This window comes from Phocoena phocoena, chromosome 2 (genome assembly GCF_963924675.1).
Source record: "Phocoena phocoena chromosome 2, mPhoPho1.1, whole genome shotgun sequence".
NCBI lineage: Eukaryota > Metazoa > Chordata > Mammalia > Artiodactyla > Phocoenidae > Phocoena > Phocoena phocoena.
The window spans coordinates 2,914,938-2,941,844 of record NC_089220.1 but is presented as its reverse complement, the minus strand read 5'-3'; the positions used below and the strand labels follow the sequence as shown (position 1 = coordinate 2,941,844).

Below are 26,907 nucleotides of genomic sequence, written 5' to 3'. Positions count from 1 at the left end.
GAAGGAGAGCTGGTCAGTACTTTCTCTTCTGCTATTTACCTGCCCCTTTCCTCTGTTCTCTGCCCTCCTCCCTGTTCTGAAAAGTGGTCAAGATAAAGTTATTTTCTGAACAGGCAGCAGGGGGAGTGATGTTGAATGAGCACGTACCAGGCACACAAATGTGGAATGACCGGCCATGGGTGGACGTTGCTCTACCACTCTGTGCCCACCAGAGACGTGTTAGAACAAGTCATCAGGACTGCAGCAGTTGTCATGTTCTTTTCTTCCCCTCCAAAAAAGGTTGTGGCGCCCACATTTTAAATGTTAGAGGGAATTCCGGGTGGAAACCTTCCAGTTATTTTGATCATACATTCACTGGGATATGGGCACTCACTAGTACTGAAGTGTAGACCTTGAATTTTTTAATACCTCTGAAACCTTTATTTCTTTCCTAATACATTTCTTTTGTAAATCTTATGCCAGAGGAAGTAAAAAAAAAAAAAAAAATAGACCAGGAGCCAGGTTTTTCTGTGATTCCACGTGCATAATACATTCCCCTAACTTGAGCCATGGGTATAAAATTTAAATTTTACTGTTCTTAAGGATGATAAAATTCTAGTTTTTTAAAACTAAAGTAGGGCTTCCCTGGTGGCGCAGTGGTTGAGAGTCCGCCTGCCGATGCAAGGGATGCGGGTTCGTGCCCCAGTCCGGGAAGATCCCACATGCCGTGGAGCGGCTGGGCCCATGAGCCATGGCCGCTGAGCCTGCGCGTCCGGAGCCTATGCTCCGCAACGGGAGAGGCCACAACAGTGAGAGGCCCACGTACCGCAAAAAAATAAAACAAAACAAAACAACTAAAGTAGTGGGAGACGCAACAGGGAAGAGATATGAGCATATATGTTTATGTATAGCTGATTCACTTTGTTATAAAGCAGAAACTAACACACCATTGTAAAGCAATTATACTCCAATAAGGATGTTAAAAAAAAATACTAAGGTGGTATTACTAGAATGTTTAGATAATATAGAAAGCAAAAAAAAGGTGAAATCTTTGGGGCTACCACTCATAGCCTTTGGAGTGCATATGAGTTGTCTGAGTTGACTGATAATTCTTAAAAAAGCAATAATGAGACCACACTGGGATTATCTTGTTAATAACACTCTTTTCTTTCAAGTAGCCCAATTTCTGTGTCACTAAATCTTTTGCAACATCAAAACGTTCTCTTGTGAGGATATACTTTTGTTTACTTAACCAGTATTTAAACCTAAAAGAAATATCTTTTTGCTTTTTTTTTCATTGTGGTATAACTGACATATAACAACATTATAGTTGTATCACTTCGTGTGAAAACCATTAACTGTTTCTATGTTAATCTAGGTCTGAAACAGGCTTTGGAAACCGTGAATGACTACAACCCTCTGATGAAAGATTTTCCTCTGAATGACTTGCTGTCTGCCACTGAGCTGGACAAGATAAGGCAGGCACTTGTTGCGATTTTCACCCATCTGAGAAAGATCCGAAACACAAAATACCCCATTCAGAGGGCACTGCGTTTGGTGGAGGCGATTTCAAGAGACTTGAGTTCTCAGTTACTCAAAGTGCTGGGCACTAGAAAACTGATGCATGTTGCTTATGAAGAATTTGAAAAAGTGAGTTGTAATATATCAGAAAACCAACCTGAGGGCACTGAGATGAAAACACGCTTTAATAATAAACTTCCTTTCTTAAATTATATACCAGGTTATGGTCGCGTGCTTTGAGGTCTTTCAGACTTGGGATGACGAGTATGAGAAACTCCAGGTGTTGTTGAGAGACATTGTCAAAAGGAAAAGGGAAGAAAACCTGAAGATGGTGTGGCGAATCAACCCTGCTCACAGGAAGCTTCAGGCTCGCCTTGACCAGATGAGGAAGTTCAGACGCCAGCACGAGCAGCTGAGAGCTGTCATCGTCAGGGTCCTGAGGCCACAGGTGTGATTCACATTCTAGGAATCCGTATGTGCATTGTTTGAGTGACCCTCTCTCTTTTTTTGTTTAGATTTGACTACTTGTTTCTGTTTTATACTGTGAAGTACTTCTTCAGCTCCGTTTTTACCCGTCACTGTAATCTTTTAAGAGCTAGTGATTCTGACTCCTGGTGTTTCAGTTCAAATCTTTCACATTCTCCATCGATTCATCCCCATCTCCAAATTGCATGGACCCCAGAGCCAGACTTCGCGGGTTTAAATCCTGATCCCACCGTTGAGCTAGCCATGTGCCTGGGGCACATTATTTCACCTTTTCCCCAGACCCCTTATCTCTAAAATGTGGATAATAATTGCATTTGCCTCAGATTTATTCAAAGAATTAAATGACTCCTTTTCTTTGTTCGTGCTTTTTTATCTCTTCTCAGTCCACCACTCTTCTTCACCAATGCCTTTCTCCCTTTAAAAAACCCAGTCCAGAAATACTTATAGGTAGAAGAGTTGGTAAGTGGATAGATATAGGATAAAGCCAATACAGAGCCAATGTTAATTATAGGCTCTAGGTGGCGGTATATGGGTATTCAGTCTAGAATTCTTTCTACTCTCCTGTAGTTTGAAAATTTTGTAATAAGCTGTTAGTTGGGTTGAGGGGGATCCAGTCTAGAAATTATGCCATCTAGAAGGGTTCATTCTCTGATAGGAGTGCCTGCTATTCAGGGTGGAGCAGATTGTTAATAACGCATCCTCGGCACCTTTTTACTTAGTGCGGTACTGATTTATATGTACACACGTGCGTGTGTTGGTTTAAATGTTAACCCTTCATTGTGTCCATGAGAGACTTGAGACTGGGGCTGATTCGTTCTGGCCTAGGGTGTCTGGACCCTTTTTTGCCACGTCCCTTCCCAGATATCATTGTTTCAAAAGATCATTGTCTGCTTTCTTTTTGTTTGTAAACCATATGGAATATGTACGTCCTTTACATTTGTAAAATGTATAATAAACTCAGGTGTGCAGGCATACATTCTCAGAACGGTCTTTTGGACCACTTAGTCTGTTCACATGTAAGATAATGATTGACATGGTTGGATTTAGACCTGCCATTTGCTATTTGTTTTCCATTCGTCTCATTTTTGTTGTTTCTCTGTTCCTGTACTGCTGCCTTTTGTGTTATTTTTAGTATATCATTTTAATTCCTCTGTAGACTTGTAGCTGTATTTCTTTGAATTTTCTTTTTTAGGGATTACTCTAGATCTTTAATTTATCATGATGTGCTCAGTACTGACTGAACCTCATAACCGGTGTAGCCCTGTCTCCTCCTGCTTGTCATATTTATAACAGTGGAAATAACACTGTTCTTCCCATACATGTATATTACATACCTATTACATGTATTGTAAACCCAGCAATACAGTGTTACAAGCTTTGTTTTAAACAGTCATATATATCTTAGAAAAATCAGGAGAAGAAAAGAAAAATAATAATACAATCTTTTACGTTTGTCCCCGATTTATAGTTTCCAGTTCTCTTCATTCCTTCCTATGGCCTAAGTTACTCTCCGCTGTCCTATCTCTTTAGCCTAAAGGACCTGCTTCAGTATTTCTTGTTCCACAGGTTTGCTGGCAACAGTTGCCCTCATTTCTCGTTTATTGGGGAAAATATTTCACTCTCATATTTGAAGGATAGTTTCACCAGTTATAGAATTCTTGGTTGACAGCAAGTTGTAAATCTGCCCAGACTTTTCATTCTTGCAGGACTCCCCAGGGTCTCCTGTGTGTCCACGTAATTTAGTACCTCGGCCCTCGTCAGGCTGTCTTTTCCAGAATCTCCCCTTTATGCTTATTGTTGTTGTCCTCCCACCTGCAAAGCTGCGGGTTTTCCTGCCGGAGCTGGCGGATGGGAGCCCCTCCAGGCAGGACGGCCGTCAGCTCACTGCTCTTACCTGATACAAACACAGCTCAAGGTGCTGGCCGCCATTGCTTGTTTTCCGCTGTCCTGAAATGGCTGCTTAATCACCGTGCCCAGTTTTTGCTCCTACACTGTCATCACCCAGAGTCCTCAGAATGTTTTTAAATACATAAACTAAAATGCACAGGTTTACAAATAAACAGTTGTCAGCAGTTTCGAAATTGTCATCTAGTAATCTGTATGCTTCTCCATGAACACGTAAAAGAGCAAGACCTAGTGACAGGCCTAATACCATAAGTTTGAAGTAGTGAACATAAACATGATCTTAGGATGTGTACAACTGTAACGTGATGGGGAAGGAGTTACTGATGACAGAGTCGGAACTGTGAACAGCGGTGGCCGTAGCCCACATTCGTAATTGAAGGAAATGCTAAATTTAATTAGGGAGTTAGTGAAAAGAATGATTTTCCCCAAACAAATTCACAGACTGTCTGAGTTTCATCCGAGGCATCTGTGGACCCCAGATCGAGACCCCTGCCTAGCGTTATAATTCTGTGAGAGTGTGGGCCTGAGACGTGCCTGGAAGTCTTAACATTTCCTGAGGCAAAGATCCTGTGTGTACTCTGCTGTCTCTCCAGTAGCATGAAGGGAACTGAATGGACTCTTCCCAGTTACTGTAGCACTTTATCTGTCCCTCTACTGTGGTATGGACTGATGGATTATAATTTAAAGTTTAAAAAAAAAAAAAAGAAAAAGGAAAAGCATGTTGGATGCTAAGTTTGTACGTAGCACTCCTGTGAATTCCTGAGCTTTCCAATGCAATTTTAATCATAGTCTAAACATGGAAGAGGGAAGAACCCCAAACCCAGGTTTTGAGACATGTTCTTTTAGCTTAAGCAACGAAACTACGTTGTCGGAAGATCTTTCCAGCACAGAGTTAAAGCATACCATATAATGTCTTACGTGGTCTTGTTGAGTTGTAGTTACAAAATGTTTGACTAAACGTTGAAGCTGCGTGGTGGACGGGTCACTTTGTCTGGTGTGTGCTGCTTGTTTGCAGCAGGATGAGTCTTCATTTGGCAGACCGTTTCTGTTGCAAATCCTCTCCTTCCAGGTCACGGCAGTCGCACAGCAGAACCAGGGAGAGGTGCCCGAACCCCAAGACATGAAAGTAGCCGAGGTCCTCTTCGATGCCGCTGACGCAAATGCCATAGAGGAGGTCAACCTCGCTTACGAGAACGTCAAGGAAGTGGACGGGCTCGACGTCTCCAAAGAGGGCACGGAGGCCTGGGAGGCTGCGATGAAGAGATACGACGAGAGGATCGACAGGGTGGAGACCCGGATCACCGCTCGCCTTCGAGATCAGCTTGGCACGGCCAAGAACGCCAATGAGATGTTCAGGATCTTCTCCAGGTTCAATGCGCTGTTTGTCAGGCCCCACATCCGTGGGGCCATCCGCGAGTACCAGACCCAGCTGATCCAGCGCGTGAAGGACGACATCGAGTCTCTGCACGACAAGTTCAAGGTCCAGTACCCGCAGAGCCAGGCGTGTAAGATGAGCCACGTGCGCGACCTGCCGCCGGTGTCGGGGTCCATCATTTGGGCGAAGCAGATCGACCGACAGCTGACGGCCTACATGAAGCGTGTGGAGGACGTGCTGGGCAAGGGCTGGGAGAACCACGTGGAGGGGCAGAAGCTGAAGCAGGACGGAGACAGCTTCCGCATGAAGCTCAACACGCAGGAGATCTTTGACGACTGGGCCCGCAAGGTGCAGCAGCGCAACCTGGGCGTCTCGGGCCGCATCTTCACCATTGAGAGCACGCGCGTCCGGGGCCGGTCCGGAAACGTCCTCAAGCTGAAGGTTAACTTCCTCCCCGAGATTATCACACTCTCCAAAGAAGTTCGAAACCTCAAGTGGCTCGGTTTCCGAGTCCCACTGGCGATTGTAAACAAGGCTCACCAAGCAAACCAGCTCTACCCGTTTGCCATCTCGCTGATCGAGAGCGTTCGGACTTACGAACGCACGTGTGAGAAGGTGGAGGAGCGCAACACCATCTCCCTGCTGGTCGCGGGCTTGAAAAAGGAGGTGCAGGCTCTGATCGCGGAGGGCATCGCCTTGGTGTGGGAGTCCTACAAGCTCGACCCCTACGTGCAGCGCTTAGCGGAGACTGTCTTCAACTTCCAAGAAAAGGTGTGTTCTGCTTTCGTCCTCCACGTCCGGGGAATGAGCTAAACCCAGTGCTGGCTACTCCGTTAATACATCAGCTCCCCCGCAGAGGGCACGCGTGATCCCTACAGCTTAGGGCCGAGTCCGCTGAGAGGGAGAAAGCAGCCTTTCGCTCACCGGGCTGCTGGATGGTGTTGCGGCTTTAGGGAAGCCGTTAAGTGACAGCCCGAGTTCAGGTTGGAAACCAGTAGAGAGGTGAAGGGCACGAGAGCTTTATTACTGGTAAAGCTGCGCGGATAATGGGCTCTCGATCTGCAGTCGTGGTGCTTGCGGTCAGTCTGCCCCAGACCTGGACTTCCACCCCAGACCCTCGCCCAGCTGCCACCTCCTGGCCCTGCGCCTGCCACTGCGGGCAGGACAGAGTCCGCTTGTCTGGTGCACGGCCGGCTCCCAGCGAGGGAAAGTGCTGAGCGGGGCGCGTTGGTGTCCTCCTCCCAAACTGACAGTCAGAGGTCGCCCTTCCCGGGAGCAGGGGCAGGCAAGGGGGGAAGCTGCTCGTTTCCACACATTTCCCTTCCTCCACAGAGACACAGGGTGTTCTCACGCCAACACGTAGGGTTAGCTATTTGTGGAAGAACTGCTCTGCCTCGGACATTTATTAATTGAGAAGAATATACGTAAGATAAAGAAATAGAGTGAGTGGCTGTTTTAAATACTAAATATACCTTCCTTTAGGTGGATGATCTGCTGATTATTGAGGAAAAAATAGACCTGGAAGTCCGGTCCCTGGAGACTTGCATGTACGATCATAAGACTTTCTCCGAGATCCTAAACAGAGTGCAGAAGGCCGTGGACGACCTCAACCTGCACTCCTACTCCAACCTGCCCATCTGGGTCAACAAGCTGGACATGGAGGTGGGTATGGGGCCTGTTACACACAGTGCTGCCCACTTGTCTGCTGTCTGCGTAGGGGTGGGCCCTGTTCCATAGCTGATGAGTTTGTCACTGAGAAGCACGTTTCCGTAGGAGTTACCAGTGACAGTCTAGTTCTCTCCAGAAAGCCCATGTAGCTAATGACAGAGCTGAACTGTGGTATTGGCCGTAGTAACCTTCTTTGTAAGTTGGAAGCAGGGAGCTGTGGGGGAGGAGAAAGAGTTCTCTCTGTTTTCTGGATATTTGACAGTCTCCTACTTGCCCTTCCCTGCTCTGCTGATCATTTAGGTGGTTCTTCCTGGCCCTCTTCTCCTGGCGCCCTTCTCTGACCACCTTGTCCCCCTCCACCATCCCACCCAGCATCCAAGAACCTCTTATTCCTGGTGGAGAGGATCTTGGCTCACGCATGTAGGGGTGTGTGTGGGGAGGGAGAGGTGTGTGTGTGTGTGTGTTTGAAGCATACTTACCACCCCATGTCGCTTTCTCGTCGGTGTATGTCAGAGAGTGCAGCTGTGAAGTCTCTAGAAGGAGGATGTTTTATGGCAGAGGTCACTCAGTGGACAGATGGTAGTTGGTCAGTTCTGAAGTTGTTGTGTGTGGGTCACAGGTTTTCTCCTTTAAAATGGATACAGAAGTTGCAGTGTATCCACCAGTGGGACCCAAACAGTGAAAGTTCACAGCCCCCCTCTTCTGAATCGACTGCAAGTCCCAGTTTATCTCAAGCCGCCCTCACTGCATTCCCAGGATGGTTGTGTGGCCAGACGCTAAACAAGACATACAGACATCCTAGTCATAGGAAACCTATTTGTAAATCTGTTTGTCTCGTTACGGATCAGAAGAGAATTCTGGCTTTCTTCTTTACTTGTTGAAAGAAAATGGTCACTGTTTGGTGACGGATGTTAACTAGACTTACTGTGGTGATCCTTTTGCAGTATATACCAATATTGAATCATTACGTCGTATGTCCAAAACTAATAATAATGTTACATGTCACTTATGCCTCCGTTTTGAAAAGAAAAAGAAAATTGTTTAATCTCCAAATTATAGTTTTCTAGTTTTATCTCTGAGGCTACCAGGAAAATGCTTTTGTTCTGTAAATTATCTATCATACCGAACAAATATCAAGACCTTCGCTACATCTGCTGCGTTTGTGTTGGTATCTTTATCACTTATAAGTGGGGATCCTGCACGTGGAAAGCACAGTCAGCCTAGCAGACGGTGATCTGAGGCTGGAAGGTGAGGAAATGAGGCTGAGAAGCAGGGGCGAAGGCTTGCAGTCAGAAGCAGTCCATCCTGGACCTAAAGCATCAGCTTTCTGTTAACGTGCTCTGAGCTAACGTTTGGAAGAAACACTGTTCTTGGACGTGTTTTCTCTGCAGATTGAAAGAATACTGGGCGTCCGCCTGCAAGCTGGCCTGAGAGCTTGGACCCAGGTGCTTCTTGGACAAGCTGAGGATAAAGCAGAGGTTGACATGGATACGGACGCACCTCAAGTTAGTCACAAACCTGGAGGAGAGCCAAAGATCAAGGTCAGTATTTCCCAGGGCAGCCGATTCGATAGTAAATTAAACAAGGTTCTCCCCTTAAAAACTACCAGGGAAAAGGTCACTTTACAGTGGAGAAACCTGACAGGTGCCACCACACTCAGCTGACCCAAGTCAGCATCCCAGGGGAGATGTATGCTGTCACCTGTGGTGAGATGAGAAGGGCTCTTCACCCCTATGGCCTTCCCCCCCAGTAACCATGAGGAAAACGTCGGGCGAACCCAGGTGGAGGGCCATCCCACAGGACACCAGAATGCCACGGTCATGAGAGAGAGACAGGAAAAGCTGAGAAAATGTCACAGACTGGAAGGGAGTGAGGAGCTGTGACAACTAACTGTGATGTGCGTCCTTGTTAGATCCCGGGAATCTGACTGAAGTCAGCGTTTCAGTTCATAGTATTATATCAGTGCTGACGTCTTTGTTTTGGTAATTACACTATGTTAGAGGAAGCTGGTGAGGGTGTATGGAAACTCTTCATACTTGCCTTAGAACTCTCCTGTAAGTCTAAAATAGTTTCAAAAACAGAAGTTTTTTTTAATAGAAAATAATATTTAGAAGTAAATTTACACTGGGAAAAAAAAAATCTCTGCTTTCTAAGCATGTATGATGTGTAAGAAATCATTTCCAGAACTGAACATGATAACCTGCTACAAGCCGGTGTTCAGACTGTGACCCTAAAATGTCACTGTTTTCACAAAAATCTGAATCGAATTCTTGTGAGAATGCAGTAGCACACTGGTCAGCACACGGGACAGCAGTCTGTCTCCAAGCCAGCTGTTTCCCATTTGTGTGAAGGAGTGGTCAGCTGGGGCCTAGCAAGCTTTCCAGAAAGTTCTGTTCAAACTCTGCAAGTAGGTCCCTGTCTCCTGTCGTGGGTGGTGGTTATAAAGCTGTCCACCTCACGCTGATTCATTAAGCCATGTGTTAGTTTTATGTAGTTTACAGTATGTGTGTTATATTTACCAATAAAAAGGTCTCACAAAACAGAAGCCTGGAAGAGCTGGGCAAGTAAAAACTTTGATCTGGGAGAAACAATTGGCGTTTTTTTTTCTACGCAGACTTTATACCTTTTCTCTTTTTTTTTCCGCTTTTATGCTTAAAAAATGTTTTCACTTTGGAATATTACAGGTATTCATCCCCAGAGTGTACTTTTTAAAATACTGAGATGCAGAAAAGCCAGTGAGTGTGTCTGAGTGGATACAGTATCTAGTGGAGACTGAGCTGGAATTCTCCATTAGCTTAAAGCACTGGCAGGTAGCACAGACTGACCCCGACTTGTAAACAGACATCAGTAAAATCTGGTTTCTCAGGTCGCAAGGTCCTCGTGTCCAGATATCAGCACACACGTCATATCCGATGGTGCTTCACTGAGCACCTGTTGTGTGTATGACACCCAGGCACTGGGGGACCCAGGAAGGACCCAAGCGGGGCCTGCCCTCTGACCTCCTCTTCCTTGGCGGGGGCACAGACCACAAACATGAAGTCAGGGAAGACCGAGTCTGTTGATAAAGTAACAGACTTTGTGGTTCAGACGGAAGTAGTTTAATAATTAGAGAGAGAAAGTGTTCTTTATCAAAGCCATTTTACTGAAATAGATTGCTGAGTAAAAATGAAATCTTTGCTTCATAGAATGTCGTCCATGAGCTGAGAATAACCAACCAGGTCATCTATTTGAACCCGCCAATCGAGGAGTGCAGGTACAAGCTGTACCAGGAGATGTTCACCTGGAAGATGGTGGTGCTGTCTCTCCCCAGGATCCAGAGTCAGAGGTACCAGGTGAGTTCCGCGTCTCCCTCTCGCTCTGGGACTCCACCTCCATGCGCCTCTTTAAAGAGCTCCTGACGCGTCTTTTCAAACTCCAGACCTCAGCTCGGCACTCTGAGGGAAAGCTGGAGGAAGCTTTGTGTGACCTGACGTTCTTCCCAGTAGTTACTTTTCCACACAGTCGGGTTCGGAGGTCTGGTGTCAGTGGTCTCTTAGAAATTCCCCCCCGTGAACTTCTGTGGGAATTTTAATTCCTGCTTTTCCCTGCCCACCCTCCCACTTGCCTTTTTATTATGGGAATTTGCAAACATACACGATAGCAGAGGGAATCATGTGAGCTCATAAATAAAGCTCCGCTTTATCTATCAACACGTGGCCAGTTTTGTTTCATTATATTCCCTTCCCCACCCCCCAGCAGCAGATTATTTTAAAGCAAATCCCGGATATAGTATGCTCTTAGGAGGACACTCCTAGAGCAAAAGGAAAACTCAAGAGACTTGCATTTAGTCCCTGGTCTCTAGGCAATAGTACTTCTAAATAGGACCAGCGGTTTTCAAATAAACATATTCCACAATCTCTGCTGTAACCGACTTTTCTGGAAAACAGTGATCCTATCCGGAAGCGTATCTCTTTCCTTAACTGTGAACGTAAGCTCAGTTCTCTTTCTCCTGCCCCCTCCTTGCCACACACTTTTTGCCGGCTCTCCTGGCTTTCCTCCACCTTGCTGGCCTATCTGCTTCACTGGCTCTACGTGTTCGGTGCCGTCTCCACCCCACTCTGTCTCTGTCTCATCCAGCCTGTTGGCTTTAAATACCAGTGCCACAACTCCGTGTTCCTGTCTCCAGCCAGGCCTTTTCCTGAACTCCAGACTGCCTGTCCCTTTGCCTCCTTGGCGTCTCCATGTGACCACCTGATGGACGTGTCAAACTGGACTTGTCTCTCAGACCCCTCCCTCAGATTTGCTCCTCCCCCAGTCTTTTCTTTCCCATCCTCCAACCTGCTCCTGGACACCCACTGTCGTTATCTTCAAAATTAACCCTAATCGGGACTTCCCTGGTGGTGCAGTGGTTAAGAATCTGCCTGCCAATGCAGGGGACGTGGGTTCAATCCCTGGTCGGGGAAGATCCCACATGCCATGGAGCAACTAAGCCCGTGCGCCACAACTACTGAGCCTGCTCTCTAGAGCCCGTGAGCCACAACTACTGAGCCCACACACCACAACTACTGAAGCCTGCATGTGCCTAGAGCCCGTGCTCCACAGCAAGAGAAGCCACCACAATGAGAAGCCCGCGCACCGCAACAAAGAGTAGCCCCTGCTTGCCGTAACTAGAGAAAGCCCGCGTGCAGCAACAAAGACCTGACGCAGCCAAAAATAAATAAGTTAATTAATTAATTTAAAAATTAACCCTAATCTGTTTCTTACCACATCCAGCACTACCACCCTCCAAGGTACCATAATCCCTCAGTCGGATTATTTAAGCCCCCTCCTGACTGGTCTCTCTGTGTCTGCTTTTGCCCCCTACAATCTGTCGTCAACACAGCAGCCAGAGTGCGTCTTAAAACTGTGTGTTTGCCCTGACGTTTCTCTTTTCGGAGCCTGTTAACGGCTTCCTGTCTCACCCACCACGGCGCCTTGCTGGGCCCCACGTGACACGCCGCCTCCCTGATCTGCTCCTCCCCTCACGGCTCTGCTGCAGCCGCGCTGGGCTCTCGCTCATCCTCACACGTGCCAGGTGCACTCTTGCCCCTGAGCCTTTGCACTTGCTCGGAAGCCCTGGGAGCAAATACTCACCAGGCTCCCTCCCTCTACCTCCTGGTCCCTGCCCATGCGTTACCTCCTCAGTGAGGCCTTCCCTGACTTCCCTGCTCAAAATACATCCTCCCTGCACCCACGTCCCCTCGCCCCCTCTTCCCTGCTTTCCTCCGTGGCACTGCTCACCCTGTGACATGCTGTGTATTTTGCTTTTCCCTTAGTTGTCTCTATCCTCCCACAGAATGTAAATCTATGTGAGCAGAGGTTTTTGTCTGTTTGTTGTACCTACAACAGTGCCTGGCACGTGACAGCCCACAAGTGGTTGAAACAAACGAATGACTGTGTCGCGGGTTCCAGCATCCACGTTGGTGTTAACACTCGGTCGTGGTCATCTCACGCTCTCGTAGGCGCCACCTTCAGTCCTGCGTCCTTGGATGAGAGGCTCAGGTCTTGCAGGGCCCTGCTCTGGGGCGCCGTGCTCTCTGCTCCTAGGGCTCGCCTGCTCTCTAACCGTTTTTGCCTTGTGCCAGTAGTGACGCCACATCTTCTGGCTTGTGGTTGATGTTCCTTTCGTTGGTTTGAGGAGATATATTATAAGTAGGCTTCTGGTTACCTGTGACTGGGATAAGTGAATGTTATCCCTTAAATACAGTTTCTTTCGGTTTATTTTAATTTAGTGAAAGTGACTCTGAGATTCACATTTTTGTGCGCACTACCTGCGTTCATTTCTGGCTTTGTTTGGTTAGGTGGGTGTCCACTATGAACTGACCGAAGAAGAGAAATTCTACCGGAATGCTCTAACACGGATGCCAGATGGCCCCGTTGCCCTGGAGGAATCGTATTCCGCGGTCATGGGCATCGTAGCTGAAGTCGAGCAGTACGTCAAGGTGAGAAGCTAGTCTCATCCCAGTATGACGTCTTACACACTTAGGAGTATGAGATTTAATGATAGGGAGCTAAAAGGTCTTGACTGTGTAATGTGAACGATGAGGTAATATCTGCTGTCTTAAACAAGGAGTGAACAATAGGGCAAACCTTGTGGGATACTAATCATTTTGGAGGACAGGAAACTATTCTCTTTTGATAGGAAAATTCTGAGAATTTGAAGTGAGAGTTTTCCTAACGGCGATGAAAGAACATGAGGCTTTTAACAGAATATGAAAATATATGTTAATATTTTACAAAATGAAAAGTCAAACTGTAGTATTTAACTCTGTTCTTCACTTGCAGGTCTGGCTTCAATATCAGTGTTTGTGGGACATGCAAGCTGAGAACATCTATAACAGACTCGGGGAGGATCTCAACAAGTGGCAGGCGCTCTTGGTGCAGATAAGGAAGGCCCGAGGAACCTTTGACAATGCAGAGACCAAGAAGGAGTTCGGACCAGTAGTCATAGATTACGGCAAGGTGAGCTCTGCTGTCTCATTGAAAGGCGTCCAGGGAGCTGGGACGGCAACACCTGACGAAAATGGAGTTGAGGCATAAACACTCCAGCGTGAAAGACTTGCTCACCCGCTGTCGTGTGCTCCTGCACCTGCAGGTCCAGTCGAAGGTGAACCTGAAGTACGACTCTTGGCACAAGGAGGTCCTCAGCAAATTCGGGCAGATGCTCGGCTCAAACATGACAGAGTTCCACTCCCAGATCTCCAAGGTGAGGAGGCAGGATCCTGCCGGTGTGATGAACCCCCTGGTGCCCCTCGGCTCTCCGTTAAACGCTCTGCTCTCTCCGGACAGTCTCGCCAGGAGCTGGAGCAACACTCCGTGGACACGGCCAGCACCTCCGACGCTGTGACCTTCATCACCTACGTGCAGTCTCTGAAACGGAAGATCAAGCAGTTTGAAAAGCAAGTCGAGGTGAGCCCTGTCCCTCACCGTGTCTCAGGTGGGGTCTACGGCGCATCTCTGTCGTGCCGCTGCCGTGCTTGTAAGGGTGGGCAGGTGATTCGTAGGCACTTCAGGGTTTGAGAGCCACAGGCTCCTGTCTTGTAAAATCTTTTGCTGTAGTTGTGGACCTTCAAGTCCTCAAACTTGAATTACCTTCTCATAATTTGGAAGGAGGGTGTGACGCCCAGCTCTAGCACGCTTAGACCCTGCTCGGGGCCACCCGGTGCAGCCGGGAGCAGCCACGGGACTGGCCGCGGCGCCGTCGGGAGGGGAGCACGTGTGCCCCGTAGCCGCGGGGTGCCCTCCCGTCCGTGGGAATCTGACAGCTCTCCCTGCTGCCCTTGTGAAGGAAAGCGCTAAGTTTATTCTGTGACCCTCAAAGCTCTACCGCAACGGCCAGCGCTTGCTGGAAAAGCAAAGGTTCCAGTTCCCGCCTTCCTGGCTCTACATTGACAACATCGAGGGAGAGTGGGGGGCCTTCAACGACATCATGCGGCGGAAGGACTCTGCCATCCAGCAGCAGGTGGCGAACCTGCAGATGAAGATCGTCCAGGAGGACCGGGCTGTGGAGAGCCGCACCTCCGACCTGCTCACCGACTGGGAGAAGACCAAGCCTGTCACGGTGAGTCTCGCCCCCGGCGCCGCAGCTTCTCCCGAGCCGGCGGCAGGTGACCTGGCGTCTCTGCTTTCGGAGACTTAAAAGGCCCTGCCGTGGCTTAGCTTTCCAGAATGAAGACTTTTCCCTGTAATCAAAAGGAGCAGTACTTGCAGGTAGTGGATTTGGAAACACGAAAGCCTACTTAGACCTCCTCGTGACAGTCACTTAAGTCAGGGAATTGTTTTGAAGACTAACGTTTTTCTGTTTGTAAGTTATCCTCTTACTTAGGCATAGTCAGAACTTAGAATTTCCTCTCTCGTGGACACAGGCCAAGCATCCCGCTTGAACTCTGACGTCATTGTCGCGGTCGTTAAGGCTTTCTGTACCGGGACCTGCCACACCCTGGTCTCTGGGTTCATTCAAGTATTTATTGAGCACCGACTATATCCTGGGCAGCAGAGATACAGCGGTGACCAGAAAGGAGCCCTCCCTGCGTGGAGTTACGCTCCACTGGGGCACGGAGGGTAAAGAGTGAACGAGAAGAACAGGTGTTTTAAGTCAGATGGTGATACGCGCCGCGGGAAAGGGGTGTTGGTGCGTTCCTGCTCTGCAGGGGGTTGACATGTGGAGGCTGAGGGAGGGGCCGGCAAGCGTGCCGTGGCCGAGGGGGCGTCCAGGCAGGGGCACGGCCAGAGTGGGGCTCAGGCACGTAGGTCACGGCCTGCCTGGCTCACTGGGTGGAATTCAAACTTAGACATACACGTACGCATAGAAGGGGAAGGGTTTTGAAATGCTCTGAACGTCAGTCTGGTTTTATAGTGTGGATGGAGGTTCTCCGCACCAGTCCTGGGGGCTGATTTGGCTGCCCCACGTCTCCTGGCTTGGCCTCTGTGCTGCTGGGCCCAAGGTCCTGCCTTGCGTTTCATTTTGGCTGAGGGGCCCCGCCGTTAAGCAGGCTTGGGCTTTTGCTAACGCCAGAGCTTCCAGGCTCTGCAGGGGAGTGAGTACTGGTCACTAGACAGGGGTGTGATCACCTGAATTTGAATATCTTTTGTGGCCTCACCTTGCTAGTAATGTGTTAGAGTGAAAACTTTGATATTTTGTGTAGTCATTCTCAAAGGTTATCAGAATGGAAAGGAAGTGTGTAAACAGTGTTAAGGCTGAAGTAGAGTCTTCTCCAGTGAGAACAGTGCTTTCCTTTTCATTCTTCTCTGGGTAACTGATACCCCGACTCCGCATCTCAGGGAGGGCGTGGCTGGCAGCCCCAAGCACCCTGTCCCCTCGGTCAGGAGTGTCCTGCTCCAGGCCCAGGTCTGTCCTGACTCTTCTCTTCCGTCTCCCTCGGCACTCAGTGAGGGGATGGCTGAGTCAAGAGGTGCTCCACCTTCCCTGTGTCAACCCTGGGGGTAAAAGTTCACCCAGGAATGGACGGGCATCATCAGTGCACAGCCTGTGGACGTTCACGTGCGTAGACGCGCTCAAGGAGTCACATCTTCTGGAAGCCCGGCAGGCCCCCTCCGCCGTTTCAGAGCCAGAGCTCGTGTCCTGAGCCCCGGCTCTGATCCTCTGGCCTTGACTGCTTCAGGGCAACCTTCGCCCGGAGGAGGCGCTTCAGGCTCTCACCATATATGAAGGAAAGTTCGGCAGGCTGAAGGACGACAGGGAGAAGTGTGCGAAGGCCAAGGAGGCGCTGGAACTGACAGACACGGGACTTCTCGGTGGCAGCGAAGAGCGCGTCCAGGTACGAAGCGCTCCAGCGGGCAGCTGGGGCCGGGCCCCTCGTGCTCACGCTGCCTCTGGCCCACAGTGTCTCAAGAGCCGTGGGGTGGTTCTGCTTCCAAGTTCAGCTGCTTTACTCTGCTTCATCGCAGGTGGCCTTAGAGGAGCTACAGGACCTCAAAGGCGTTTGGTCAGAACTCTCTAAGGTCTGGGAGCAGATCGATCAGATGAAGGAGCAGCCGTGGGTTTCAGTGCAGCCTCGGAAGGTACGTGGAGCTCCCGGTAGCTGTTACGTACACGCCTTCACGCACTGAAAGTTGTAGGCGTCACCTAGAAACTCGGCAAGCAAGGAACTGTTAGAATTCACAAAATGTCACTTGATGGTCGTTTACATTATTCATCCAGATCAATGTAACATTTCTCCTGAAACCATTTTAAAAATATTTCATCGTTTAAAGGAATGTTGGCAAACTAAATACCATCTTGTGTTTCTCTTGACAGCTTCGGCAGAATTTAGATGGCCTCTTGAACCAGCTGAAAAACTTCCCCGCACGATTACGGCAGTACGCGTCCTACGAGTTTGTCCAGAGGCTTCTGAAAGGTTACCTCAAGGTCGGTGACTCAGAGCTGCGGTCACAGATGTCCGCTAGAAACACGCCACACGGGTAACACGGCTCCCTCTCTCCACAGATAAACATGCTGGTGATTGAGCTGAAATCCGAAGCACTTAAAGATCGCCACTGGAAACAGCTGATGAAACGGCTTCGTGTAAACTGGGTTGTTTCTGAGCTGACCCTCGGCCAGATCTGGGACGTTGACTTGCAGAAAAATGAAGCGGTTGTCAAGGACGTGCTGCTTGTAGCGCAGGGGGAGATGGCTTTGGAGGAATTTTTGAAGCAGGTAAGTAATAGGCTGATGGGCATTCCAGATCTTGTTTCAGGCTGTGACATAGACTGACATAGATTTGAGCCTCACATGTGGTCCCTTTTGTCTCCATTACACTCGGTCACCTGTGTGGCTGGCGAACGCCCACACACTGATGACGTGCCTCTTTCGGTTTCAATTCAGATAAGAGAAGTGTGGAATACTTACGAATTAGACTTGGTTAACTATCAGAGCAAGTGTCGCCTGATCCGAGGCTGGGACGACCTCTTCAACAAGGTCAAAGAGCACATCAACAGCGTGTCTGCCATGAAGCTCTCTCCGTATTATAAGGTACCGCTGTGGGGAGGCGTCCCTCCCGCACATCCACCGTTGTACCTTCAGACTTACAGTCAGGGCCTTCCCAGGCGGTCCAGCAATTATGACTCCGCGCTTCCACTGCAGGGGGTATGGGTTCGATCCCTGTAGGGGAACTAAGATCCAGCATGCTGTGTGGCCAAAACAGATTCTTTTTAAATAATTAAAAACTAAAAATGGCCAGACTCACAGTTCCCAGGTGCCTCTGGTAGAAGGTGTGAGTCACGTAAGTTGACAGGATCTCTTATCTGCATATTGGCGTGAGTCCTGGTGTATCTGAGAGTGGAGAGTTCAGCATTTGAGCTCTGCCTTCCATCCACCCCCTAGGTGTTTGAAGAGGATGCCCTGAGCTGGGAAGACAAACTGAACCGGATCATGGCTCTCTTCGACGTGTGGATCGACGTGCAGAGGCGCTGGGTCTACCTGGAGGGCATCTTTACGGGCAGCGCAGACATCAAACACCTGCTGCCAGTGGAAACCCAGCGGTTCCAGAGGTACAGCCTCGAGCCGGGACGGAGGGCTGAAGGGTAGGCTTGGCTGGTAACCACCCTCTGCACGAAGCCTGACGTTAACCTCGCTTTTAATTTGATTTGTAGTATCAGCACGGAATTCTTGGCTCTCATGAAAAAAGTATCCAAGTCTCCCCTGGTCATGGATGTTCTGAACATCCAGGGGGTACAGAGGTCACTGGAGAGATTAGCAGACCTGCTAGGAAAGATCCAGAAAGCCCTGGGAGAGTACCTGGAAAGAGAGCGCTCATCTTTCCCCAGGTGAGAGGGTGGTTTTTACGGGGACTGAAGGGAAGGTCAGCTCCAGCGCCTCCTTCCCGCCCCTCCCTCCCTCCTGGCCTGTGTGTTGGTCACTCTGACGTCAAGGGTTTTGTTACCAGTAACCGATTTAGTGAATACCGTTTCTCCTTCATCCATTGCTTCCTAATTATAACAAATAATCCTTAATTTTCTACCGTGGGTTCATTTACTAAGCTTCATTTAAACTATTATTCACCCTCCCAGGTAGCTAGCATCTCTTAAAATTTTAGCTGTGATTCTTTTTTTTTTTTTTTGGCCACGCTGTGTGGCATGCGGAACTTCCCTGACCAGGGATCGAACCCGTGCCCCCTGTGGTGGAAGCACGGAGTCTTAACCACTGGACCACCAGGGAATTTTGTATTTTATTTTCTAAGTGGCATTCTTTTCTTTCTGAATAGTTTGCTTAATATAAACAGAGCAGGTTTTTAAAAAATCCCTAAGGTGCGGTGAATTATATGAAATCCATTGAATTTCTCTTCAGGATCTGTTAGGTGAGTGTATATCTTTTGCTGAGGGCTGGAAGAAATTTGGATGTGATCTGAATTCAGGCTGGAGGTGGTCCATCACAATCCATATCCACTTTCCTTTCCTATACAGTTTGAAGTTTTGCCTTGATTCCCCTTATTTGTGTATATGTCATGTTTTAGCAACTTACATGCTATTTTAATTTTAGGTTTTATTTTGTGGGTGATGAAGATTTGCTTGAAATCATTGGAAACAGTAAGAATGTAGCTAAGTTACAGAAACATTTCAAGAAAATGTTCGCTGGTGTTTCGAGCATCATCCTAAATGAAGACAACTCTGTCGTCCTGGGCATCTCATCCCGTGAAGGAGAGGAGGTAGTGACATTCATTGACTGTAACTTAGAAAACTTCGCTCCCATCTTGGCGCACTTTAATTCTTAGAGTTTCTTTGTTTCAGGTTATGTTTAAGACTCCCGTGTCAATTACTGAACATCCCAAAATCAACGAGTGGCTCACCTTAGTAGAGAAGGAGATGAGAGTCACGCTGGCCAAACTCCTTGCTGAGTCTGTTACAGAAGTTGAGATTTTTGGTAAAGCAACTTCAATTGACCCAAATACCTACATCACCTGGATTGACAAATACCAGGTACTGTCCAGTAGAAGGGGGACAGTCTGAAGGTGAGGGCACTGGCTGATCTTTAAAACCATCCTTTTGGGTCTTGTGTGCCGTGTCTCGCAGGCCCAGCTCGTGGTCCTGTCGGCCCAGATTGCCTGGTCTGAGAACGTGGAGACAGCGCTGAGCAGCGTCGGCGGGAGCGGCGACACGGCCCCCCTGCACTCCGTGCTCAGCAACGTGGAGGTCACCCTCAACGTGCTGGCCGACTCGGTCCTCATGGAGCAGCCGCCGCTCCGGAGACGCAAGCTGGAGCACTTGGTTAGTCCCATTCCTCCCAGCCAGGCTCCTGGGGCTTCGCCTCGGACAGTTGAAAGAACTCACGCTTGAAAAAGATCCTAATGGGTGTCAGGGAGAAAAACAAGTGGATGGCCTGTTGACAAACGCTGGGGTGTGTACTTGACTCTCTGGTACCGTTGAAAGGCAATCTTGGGGGACAGGAGTTAACACACACGACCTCCCGACACAAAGGGGTGACACTCGTGCCTCTGGGCCTTTCACACTCTCGTCCTGTCCTTCCCAAAGAACACGTCCCGTGGCGGACCAGCCCAGCGTGTCTCTGAGCCCGAGTTGCTTACTGCTGCTGGCCTTTGCGCCCCCGTGTGCAGCAGGTGGACTGTTGGGATAGACACAGCTCTTCTCCCGTCACGTTTTATGCTAGTTGCAACTAGCAGAGTTTTTGTTTGTTGTTTCTTTGTTTTTGCTGCAGCTCTTGATTCTGTGTAATTCCATTGTGTGAATAACAGTTTTATTGTTTTTAAAAGTGAACAACAGTTCTGTTGTTTTTAAAAGTGAATGTTTACACTGTAACTGGACGTAGAATCTCAATTTAAAAGTCTACTACATAACCCCCGCACCCCGAGGATACGCTTATGTACTTCAGTTTACATGCTTCAGTTCATGAAATGTACTTTCTGATAAGCTCTTTAAAGTGACTCTTTCTTCAGATCACAGAGTTGGTTCACCAGAGAGACGTCACCAGGTCCCTGATGAAGAGCAAGATTGACAACGCCAAGTCTTTCGAGTGGCTCAGCCAGATGCGGTTTTACTTTGACCCTAAGCAGACCGATGTGTTGCAGCAGTTGTCGATTCAGATGGCAAATGCCAAGTTTAACTATGGCTTTGAGTACCTGGGTGTCCAGGACAAGCTGGTCCAGACCCCCCTCACCGACCGCTGCTACTTGACGATGACACAGGCCTTGGAGGCCAGGTTGGGCGGGTCCCCCTTCGGTGAGTCCCTCCCCACACCTGGACAGGTGGAGTCAGATAGGAAACGTACTTTTCCAAGATTAAGCAAATGATCTAAATGTATTTCTTAACTGCGTGGCTGGTACCTTCTAAAACTTTAAATCCGTTGGCGGCTATCACATTTATAGTTGACCCTTGAACGACATTGATTTGAACTGTGTGAGTCCACTTAGACACAGAGTTGTTTTAATAGATAGGCAGTCGGCCCTTCATGTTCACCGGTTTCACATCCTCAGATTGACCCAACCATGGATTAAAGTTTCCATCCGAGGTTGGTTGAATCCATGGATGCAGAACCTGTGGATACGGAGGGCCAACTCTTGGACTCGAGGGTCCATGGATTTGGGTAGACGCAGGGGTCCTGGACCAGTCCACGTGGAGACCGAGGGATGATTGTACTTCGGTTTTTTAAAATGAGTTGCTTTTTACAGTTCTTAAAACTAAAGGTGTGTTCTTACTTGAGTTCTCAATTCCTTTTCTTCAAACAATAGGGCCTGCTGGGACTGGGAAGACCGAGTCTGTCAAAGCTCTCGGCCATCAGCTTGGACGCTTTGTTTTAGTTTTCAACTGCGATGAAACCTTTGACTTCCAGGTGAGAAGCTCTGCGGGAACCGCCTAGAGTTAAGGGCCTGAGAGGGCTGGGTGGGGGATAGCAGGCGGCACCTCTTAGAGCTGTGTTGGCCTTACAGCACAGCATGGTCCTCTGGGGACAGGGTTACTTGAGCTGTTGGAGGTTCCCAGCACGTGCTTGACACCGACTTGAGCTTCACGTCTTCAAATTCTTCAAGCTCGTCAGTGTAACGTATCTTCCTGGTGTCTATGCCTGGGAATAAACAAATACTATGGGAAAGGTTTTTTAAACAACGTGTTAACCTTGCCATTGGGATTTTATTGGCACAGGAGGAAAAATGATACGTTACATCTGTACCACTGTTTATGAGGCACTTGACCTGTGGGGCTGGGCTCCTTGCCTCACGTGTGAAGCTGATGCTACCTTCACAGCCCCTCCCACCACCACCCCCACCCTGGGAGGAAGACGATATTGTTCCCATTTCAAAGATGAGCAGACAAGGGTTTCAAGATGTGATTTGCCTAGGGTGGGACCAGTCGTCCAAGCCAGAATCGGAGCCCCGTACAGCCGGCACCACGGCCGTGGTTTCAGCTCCCTTCCCTTCTCGTTTCAGGCGATGGGACGGATCTTTGTGGGGCTTTGCCAGGTGGGAGCCTGGGGCTGCTTTGACGAGTTCAACCGCCTGGAGGAGCGGATGCTGTCGGCCGTGTCCCAGCAGGTGCAGTGCATCCAGGAGGCGCTGCGCGAGCACTCCAGCCCCAGCTACGATAAGAGTGAGACCGGCTTCTCCTTACGGTTGCCTGGAGGGCGCACAGGGGGTCGCCTCTTTGATCAGAAATAAGAGTGAGACCGGCTTCTCCTTACGGTTGCCTGGAGGGCGCACAGGGGGTCGCCTCTTTGATCAGAAATAAGCGAGACTTTAACATAGCTCCAGGACTCGCTGCTGCAGGCGGGGCGGTGCATCCTGAGTGAAGACAGGCGGTGGGGCCCAGGGTAACGCTGCACCCCTCGTCCCAGAGCAGCCCCGCGGAGCCGTCAGTCCTTCCCCTGCAGCAGAGTCCCTGTGCTCCCTCCCCCAGCATCTGCACACAACCCAGGTTTGAGCTGCTCTGGGCCCCCCACATTCCCCTCCTCCTCCCTGCATCCCACAGAGCCAGGCCTCCTGGCCAGAGTGTTGGGAACGAGCCCTCGTCACGGTGGGAGTGCCTGCTCGGAGGGCCCCGGGAGCTTGTTGCGCACACAGCCTGGGCTCGTGAGCTGGAGGACGTAAATAAATACATCCACGTTGGAGAGTTTACCTTTTAAAGTTCCCTTTTTTCCCATAATAACGGTAACTCATCTTACCAGACCTCCTAAATAAAAGAAAAGGAGTGTCAAATCAGTACCTGTGTACTCCATGTTCCGTGTTCTCCTATGGAGGAAGTCTGATCCCTAAGTAGTCCAGGGATGGGGGACGGGGGGGCTGTTTATTTTGTGTTTGCCTTTGATGACCCTACGAGAGGGTCATTCTCGTGACCTCAGCCGGTCAGTTTTGTCACAACACGGATTGGTTTTTATTTTTGCAACTATTGTTGGGCTGTTCTTGCATTGACCTTGTGACGCTCAGTAATGCACAAATGGTGGGCTTCCTGCCTCTGGGACTTGATCCGTTACACATTCGGACGGCTTTTGTGTGGGTGAAGTGGGTGAAGATGGGCCTGCCTGGACCGGTGGGCATTGTGTCTGGTGAGAGCCTCCAGCTCCCCTGGAGCCCTGGGCCGGCAGGGAGATGGGTGCTTGCTCTGCGGTTTTAGAGAGATTTTGGAGTGGTTTTTTGACTATCACGGGTCTTAGCACCATCCTCCGATTTTCAGCCTCTGCCCCCATTACTTGTGAGCTACTGAACAAACAAGTCAAGGTGAGCCCAGACATGGCCATCTTCATCACCATGAACCCCGGCTACGCGGGCCGGTCGAACCTTCCAGACAACTTGAAGAAGCTCTTCCGGAGCTTGGCCATGACCAAGCCCGACCGGCAGCTCATCGCCCAGGTCATGCTGTACTCACAGGGCTTCCGCACCGCCGAGGTCCTTGCCAACAAGATCGTCCCGTTCTTCAAGTGAGTCACTTAGAGTTATTCCGAATCCTGTTTCTGACATGTGTCAAGTGTGCCATTTACAGTTTACCTGTGCAGTTACGACACTACCTTCCACGTATCCGTCTCTGATTTCTTGATGTTCGATGCTCTTGGTGCTCAAAGTGTACTGTTTTTAAAGAAAACCCTTTCTCTTTTAGACTATGCGATGAGCAGCTCTCTTCTCAAAGCCACTACGACTTTGGTCTCCGAGCCTTGAAGAGCGTGCTGGTGAGCGCCGGAAACGTGAAGCGGGAGCGGATCCAGAAGATCAAGAGGGAGAAGGCGGAGCGCGGCGAGGCGGTGGACGAAGGAGAAATCGCAGAGAATCTCCCTGAGCAAGAGGTGGGCGAGGCACCCCTAACCGCTCAGGCCCAGACTCTGCTTGTATTACCCTTTGCCACCCTGAAGTCATGCCTGGAGGGCTCTCACTGTGGCTCACATGCCCCGGGGTGAACGGAGGGGAACCGCATTTGACGGGAAGCCTGGGGGTGGGTGCGGGGCGCTGGGCCTCACTGCTTGCTCACGGGACAGCTGTGCCGTGGGTCCGCCGGGGACAGGGCAGTAGATGTGGAGCCGCCCCCGCAGAGCTCATCCCCTTCTCCCCACGCAGATCCTGATCCAGAGCGTCTGTGAGACGATGGTGCCAAAGCTGGTGGCAGAAGACATCCCGCTGCTTTTCAGCCTCTTGTCGGACGTGTTCCCTGGGGTCCAGTATCACCGGGGCGAGATGACAGCGCTGAGGGAGGAGCTCAAGAAAGTGTGCCAGGAGATGTACCTGACATACGGAGACGGAGAAGAAGTCGGCGGGATGTGGGTTGAAAAGGTAGCTGGGATCGTGGTGTTGGCTGGCGCCTCACAACCCCGCAGGCGGCCGCGAGCGGTAACGACGGCCGTGGACTTGGTGGAGAAGCCACGTCTTACGGGGCTTTGTCCACCAGGGGTGTCGTCTGGTTTGTGGAGATTTGCCCCAAGACCTGTTAGGATTTTTTCCTAACTTGAGAGTAGTGATAGGGCAACTTACCTGAAATTTTCAATTATGTGGTACAGTTTGTTCTCTGAAAATGCTGGCTAAAGGGGATCATGATGAAAACCGTCTATGGCAGTAAGTGATCTGTTTACAAGACTTCCCAGTACCACGATTAACAACATAAATGTGTAATCAATAGGGTTTACATTCTGTATCGACTTCTTTCCTTTATCTCCTCTGTGAGATTCACTTAAGAAAAAGCGCGTCACGTGCACGAGCTGTGCGTGCTGACCGTCCACTGCGGTCCTGGGTTAGACAGGCGGCTCGTTCATCTGGTCTCTGTCCTCCCGGCAGGGCACCTCAGGTCTCTCCTGAGGCAGCTTGGTGAGCGTCTCCTGACTCAGTCAGACAGCTCCACAGTTCAGTAAAAACCCTCTGTGTTTGCTGTGCTGTGGCCAGTTGAAGGTCTCTCTGGTTGGAAAGTCCCAGTACTTGCCTTGGAAGAGTCACAGCACACGTCTCCTGCCCGGCGGTGGGAGAGGCGGTGAGGAACCTTCCACCTTCCTTCTCTGGAGTGCTTACGGTGCTGGTCGGTCTGGCCCTCAGGTTCTCCAGCTCTATCAGATCACCCAGATCAACCACGGCCTGATGATGGTGGGGCCCTCGGGCAGCGGGAAGAGCATGGCCTGGCGCGTTCTTCTGAAGGCTCTGGAGAGGCTCGAGGGTGTGGAGGGCGTGGCCCATATCATCGACCCTAAAGCCATCAGCAAAGACCACCTGTACGGAACCCTGGACCCCAACACCAGGGAATGGACAGATGGGCTGTTCACACACGTTCTGAGAAAGTAAGTGCACTTGGGTGGGTGTCCGCACTCCGGAGAACTAGGACCTAGGAACTCTGTCCTCGTGGTAACAGCGTACGTTATTCTTCTTACCACGCTCTGGACAAATTAAAGTCACTTTAGAAACCGTTACCGGCTGAGCATTTTCAACCTCAGTCACCCGCTGCTGTAAAATCCTCCCACACCAGGATCATAGACAACGTGAGGGGTGAGCTGCAGAAGCGCCAGTGGATCGTCTTTGATGGCGATGTGGATCCCGAGTGGGTGGAGAACTTGAACTCGGTGCTGGATGACAACAAGCTGCTGACCCTGCCCAACGGAGAGCGCCTCAGCCTTCCGCCCAACGTACGAGGCTAAGTATCCCGCCCTGACTGCCTGGCGCGCAGCCGCAGCCGGGGGAGCGGCTCCAGCCTCTGTGGCAGCAGTCAGTGTCGGGGCCTCTCTGTGCTACATTCTTTCCATTCCTGTGGCTGGTGAGAAATGTTTTCAAAGCGTTCATTCATGACTTCCCACTACTTGCTGAATATTAAGCCTACTCAGTAGTTCCCGGGTCGGGTAGCTTTTCCTACAACTCCGTGAGGTGGGGTTGTAGTTAGGATTTCTGCGAAACGGCAGAACAAGGGGTTTAGATATGGACACTTTCAGGGTCATCCCTTGGAAATGAGCACTTGATCCAGGTCCTGACCACGCCCCCTGACAGCGGTAAACATGGGCAGGCCTGGCCTGGGCGTGCGTTCATACTTTGACCCCACTTTTCTGGAGTTCCGTCGTGTGCCGGGCCTTGTTCTAGATGCTGAAAATGTAGCTGTAAACAACACAGACAGAACCCCTGCCCTCCCAGGGCTCACAGTCTGAGGTGGGAGACAGACAGGATAAGTGGTGACGGGGCCACGGAGAAAGTAAACTGGAGGAGAGCAGCCGCCGGTGCCAAGGGGTGGAGCTTGCACTGGCAGAAGGGGCGGCGCTGAGGCCCCCCCCCCCCCCCCCCCCCCCCGGGAAACTGAGGACACGAGGGGGCGGCTCCTGCGGCTTCCGGGCGTTCCAGGTGGAGGGGCGGGTGGCGGGGGAGGAGCGTCTGGCTGTGCCCGGGCGTGTGCGAGGAGAGCGGGGCAGTTGGCTGATGCGGAGAGAAGTTGGGGCGGGACCCAAGGGGGAACAGGCAAGATGAGGTCAGGCCCGGGGTCGCTGAGGACTGGAGCTTGCGCGCTAGGTGAGCTGGGAGGCCACGGCACCCCAGGCACAGCTGTGGAGGTGCTGAGAAGTAGCTGAGCTGTGGGTGTGAGTTCAAGCTTGTGCCAGTGGGGTCGGCTGACGGGCTGGAGGTGGGTGGAAGGGAAGGGAGGAGTCCGGCCGCACTCCCGAGCCGCTGGGGAGCAGGAGCCTTTCCCGCGACGCAGGGTCAGCATCGGTGGTTATCGCCGCTTCAGAAACCAAGCCGCGGGTCTGGGAACATGCACGTGTGCAGACTCGTGTCTTGATTTGACTTGTCGGGTTCTTCCCTTGCAGCTGACTACCCAGTAGATTCTAACTGTTGTCAGAAAGAGCTCCTCGTGAGGCGTGTTAGCAGTGACGTTAAGGCTCTGGGATCAGACGGTCCAGTCTGAATCTCAGCCCCGCTGGCGACTAGCAGTGGGACCCGGCGAGGCTGCCAATCCCACGTGCGAAAGGGACCCTGCTGGCCAGCCTGCCGGCGGGTTCGAGGCCAGAAACCTGGCCACAGCACCTCACTGCTGACCCTGCCACCCAGGGAGCTGTTGGCTCCGTCCCACCA

The 26,907-nt window shown here is 50.3% G+C and overlaps 1 protein-coding gene across 1 annotated transcript in view; it reads left to right on the top strand.

The window, feature by feature from the left end:
* Positions 1-26,907, top strand: part of DYNC1H1 (dynein cytoplasmic 1 heavy chain 1) — a 65,927-nt gene that overhangs the window by 11,809 nt on the left and 27,211 nt on the right. Inside the window, exons 6-34 of the mRNA XM_065871601.1 lie at positions 1,358-1,629; positions 1,721-1,948; positions 4,961-6,037; positions 6,749-6,928; positions 8,326-8,475; positions 10,120-10,266; positions 12,754-12,894; positions 13,238-13,414; positions 13,548-13,658; positions 13,742-13,861; positions 14,274-14,513; positions 16,075-16,230; positions 16,361-16,474; positions 16,710-16,820; positions 16,899-17,108; positions 17,277-17,423; positions 17,775-17,941; positions 18,044-18,217; positions 18,930-19,095; positions 19,178-19,366; positions 19,460-19,654; positions 20,341-20,623; positions 21,133-21,233; positions 21,826-21,985; positions 23,066-23,309; positions 23,486-23,669; positions 23,938-24,150; positions 24,901-25,139; positions 25,325-25,481. Of these exons, the coding sequence (XP_065727673.1) occupies positions 1,358-1,629; positions 1,721-1,948; positions 4,961-6,037; positions 6,749-6,928; positions 8,326-8,475; positions 10,120-10,266; positions 12,754-12,894; positions 13,238-13,414; positions 13,548-13,658; positions 13,742-13,861; positions 14,274-14,513; positions 16,075-16,230; positions 16,361-16,474; positions 16,710-16,820; positions 16,899-17,108; positions 17,277-17,423; positions 17,775-17,941; positions 18,044-18,217; positions 18,930-19,095; positions 19,178-19,366; positions 19,460-19,654; positions 20,341-20,623; positions 21,133-21,233; positions 21,826-21,985; positions 23,066-23,309; positions 23,486-23,669; positions 23,938-24,150; positions 24,901-25,139; positions 25,325-25,481 (6,053 nt within the window). The remainder of the gene's footprint in view (positions 1-1,357; positions 1,630-1,720; positions 1,949-4,960; positions 6,038-6,748; positions 6,929-8,325; positions 8,476-10,119; positions 10,267-12,753; positions 12,895-13,237; positions 13,415-13,547; positions 13,659-13,741; positions 13,862-14,273; positions 14,514-16,074; positions 16,231-16,360; positions 16,475-16,709; positions 16,821-16,898; positions 17,109-17,276; positions 17,424-17,774; positions 17,942-18,043; positions 18,218-18,929; positions 19,096-19,177; positions 19,367-19,459; positions 19,655-20,340; positions 20,624-21,132; positions 21,234-21,825; positions 21,986-23,065; positions 23,310-23,485; positions 23,670-23,937; positions 24,151-24,900; positions 25,140-25,324; positions 25,482-26,907) is intronic.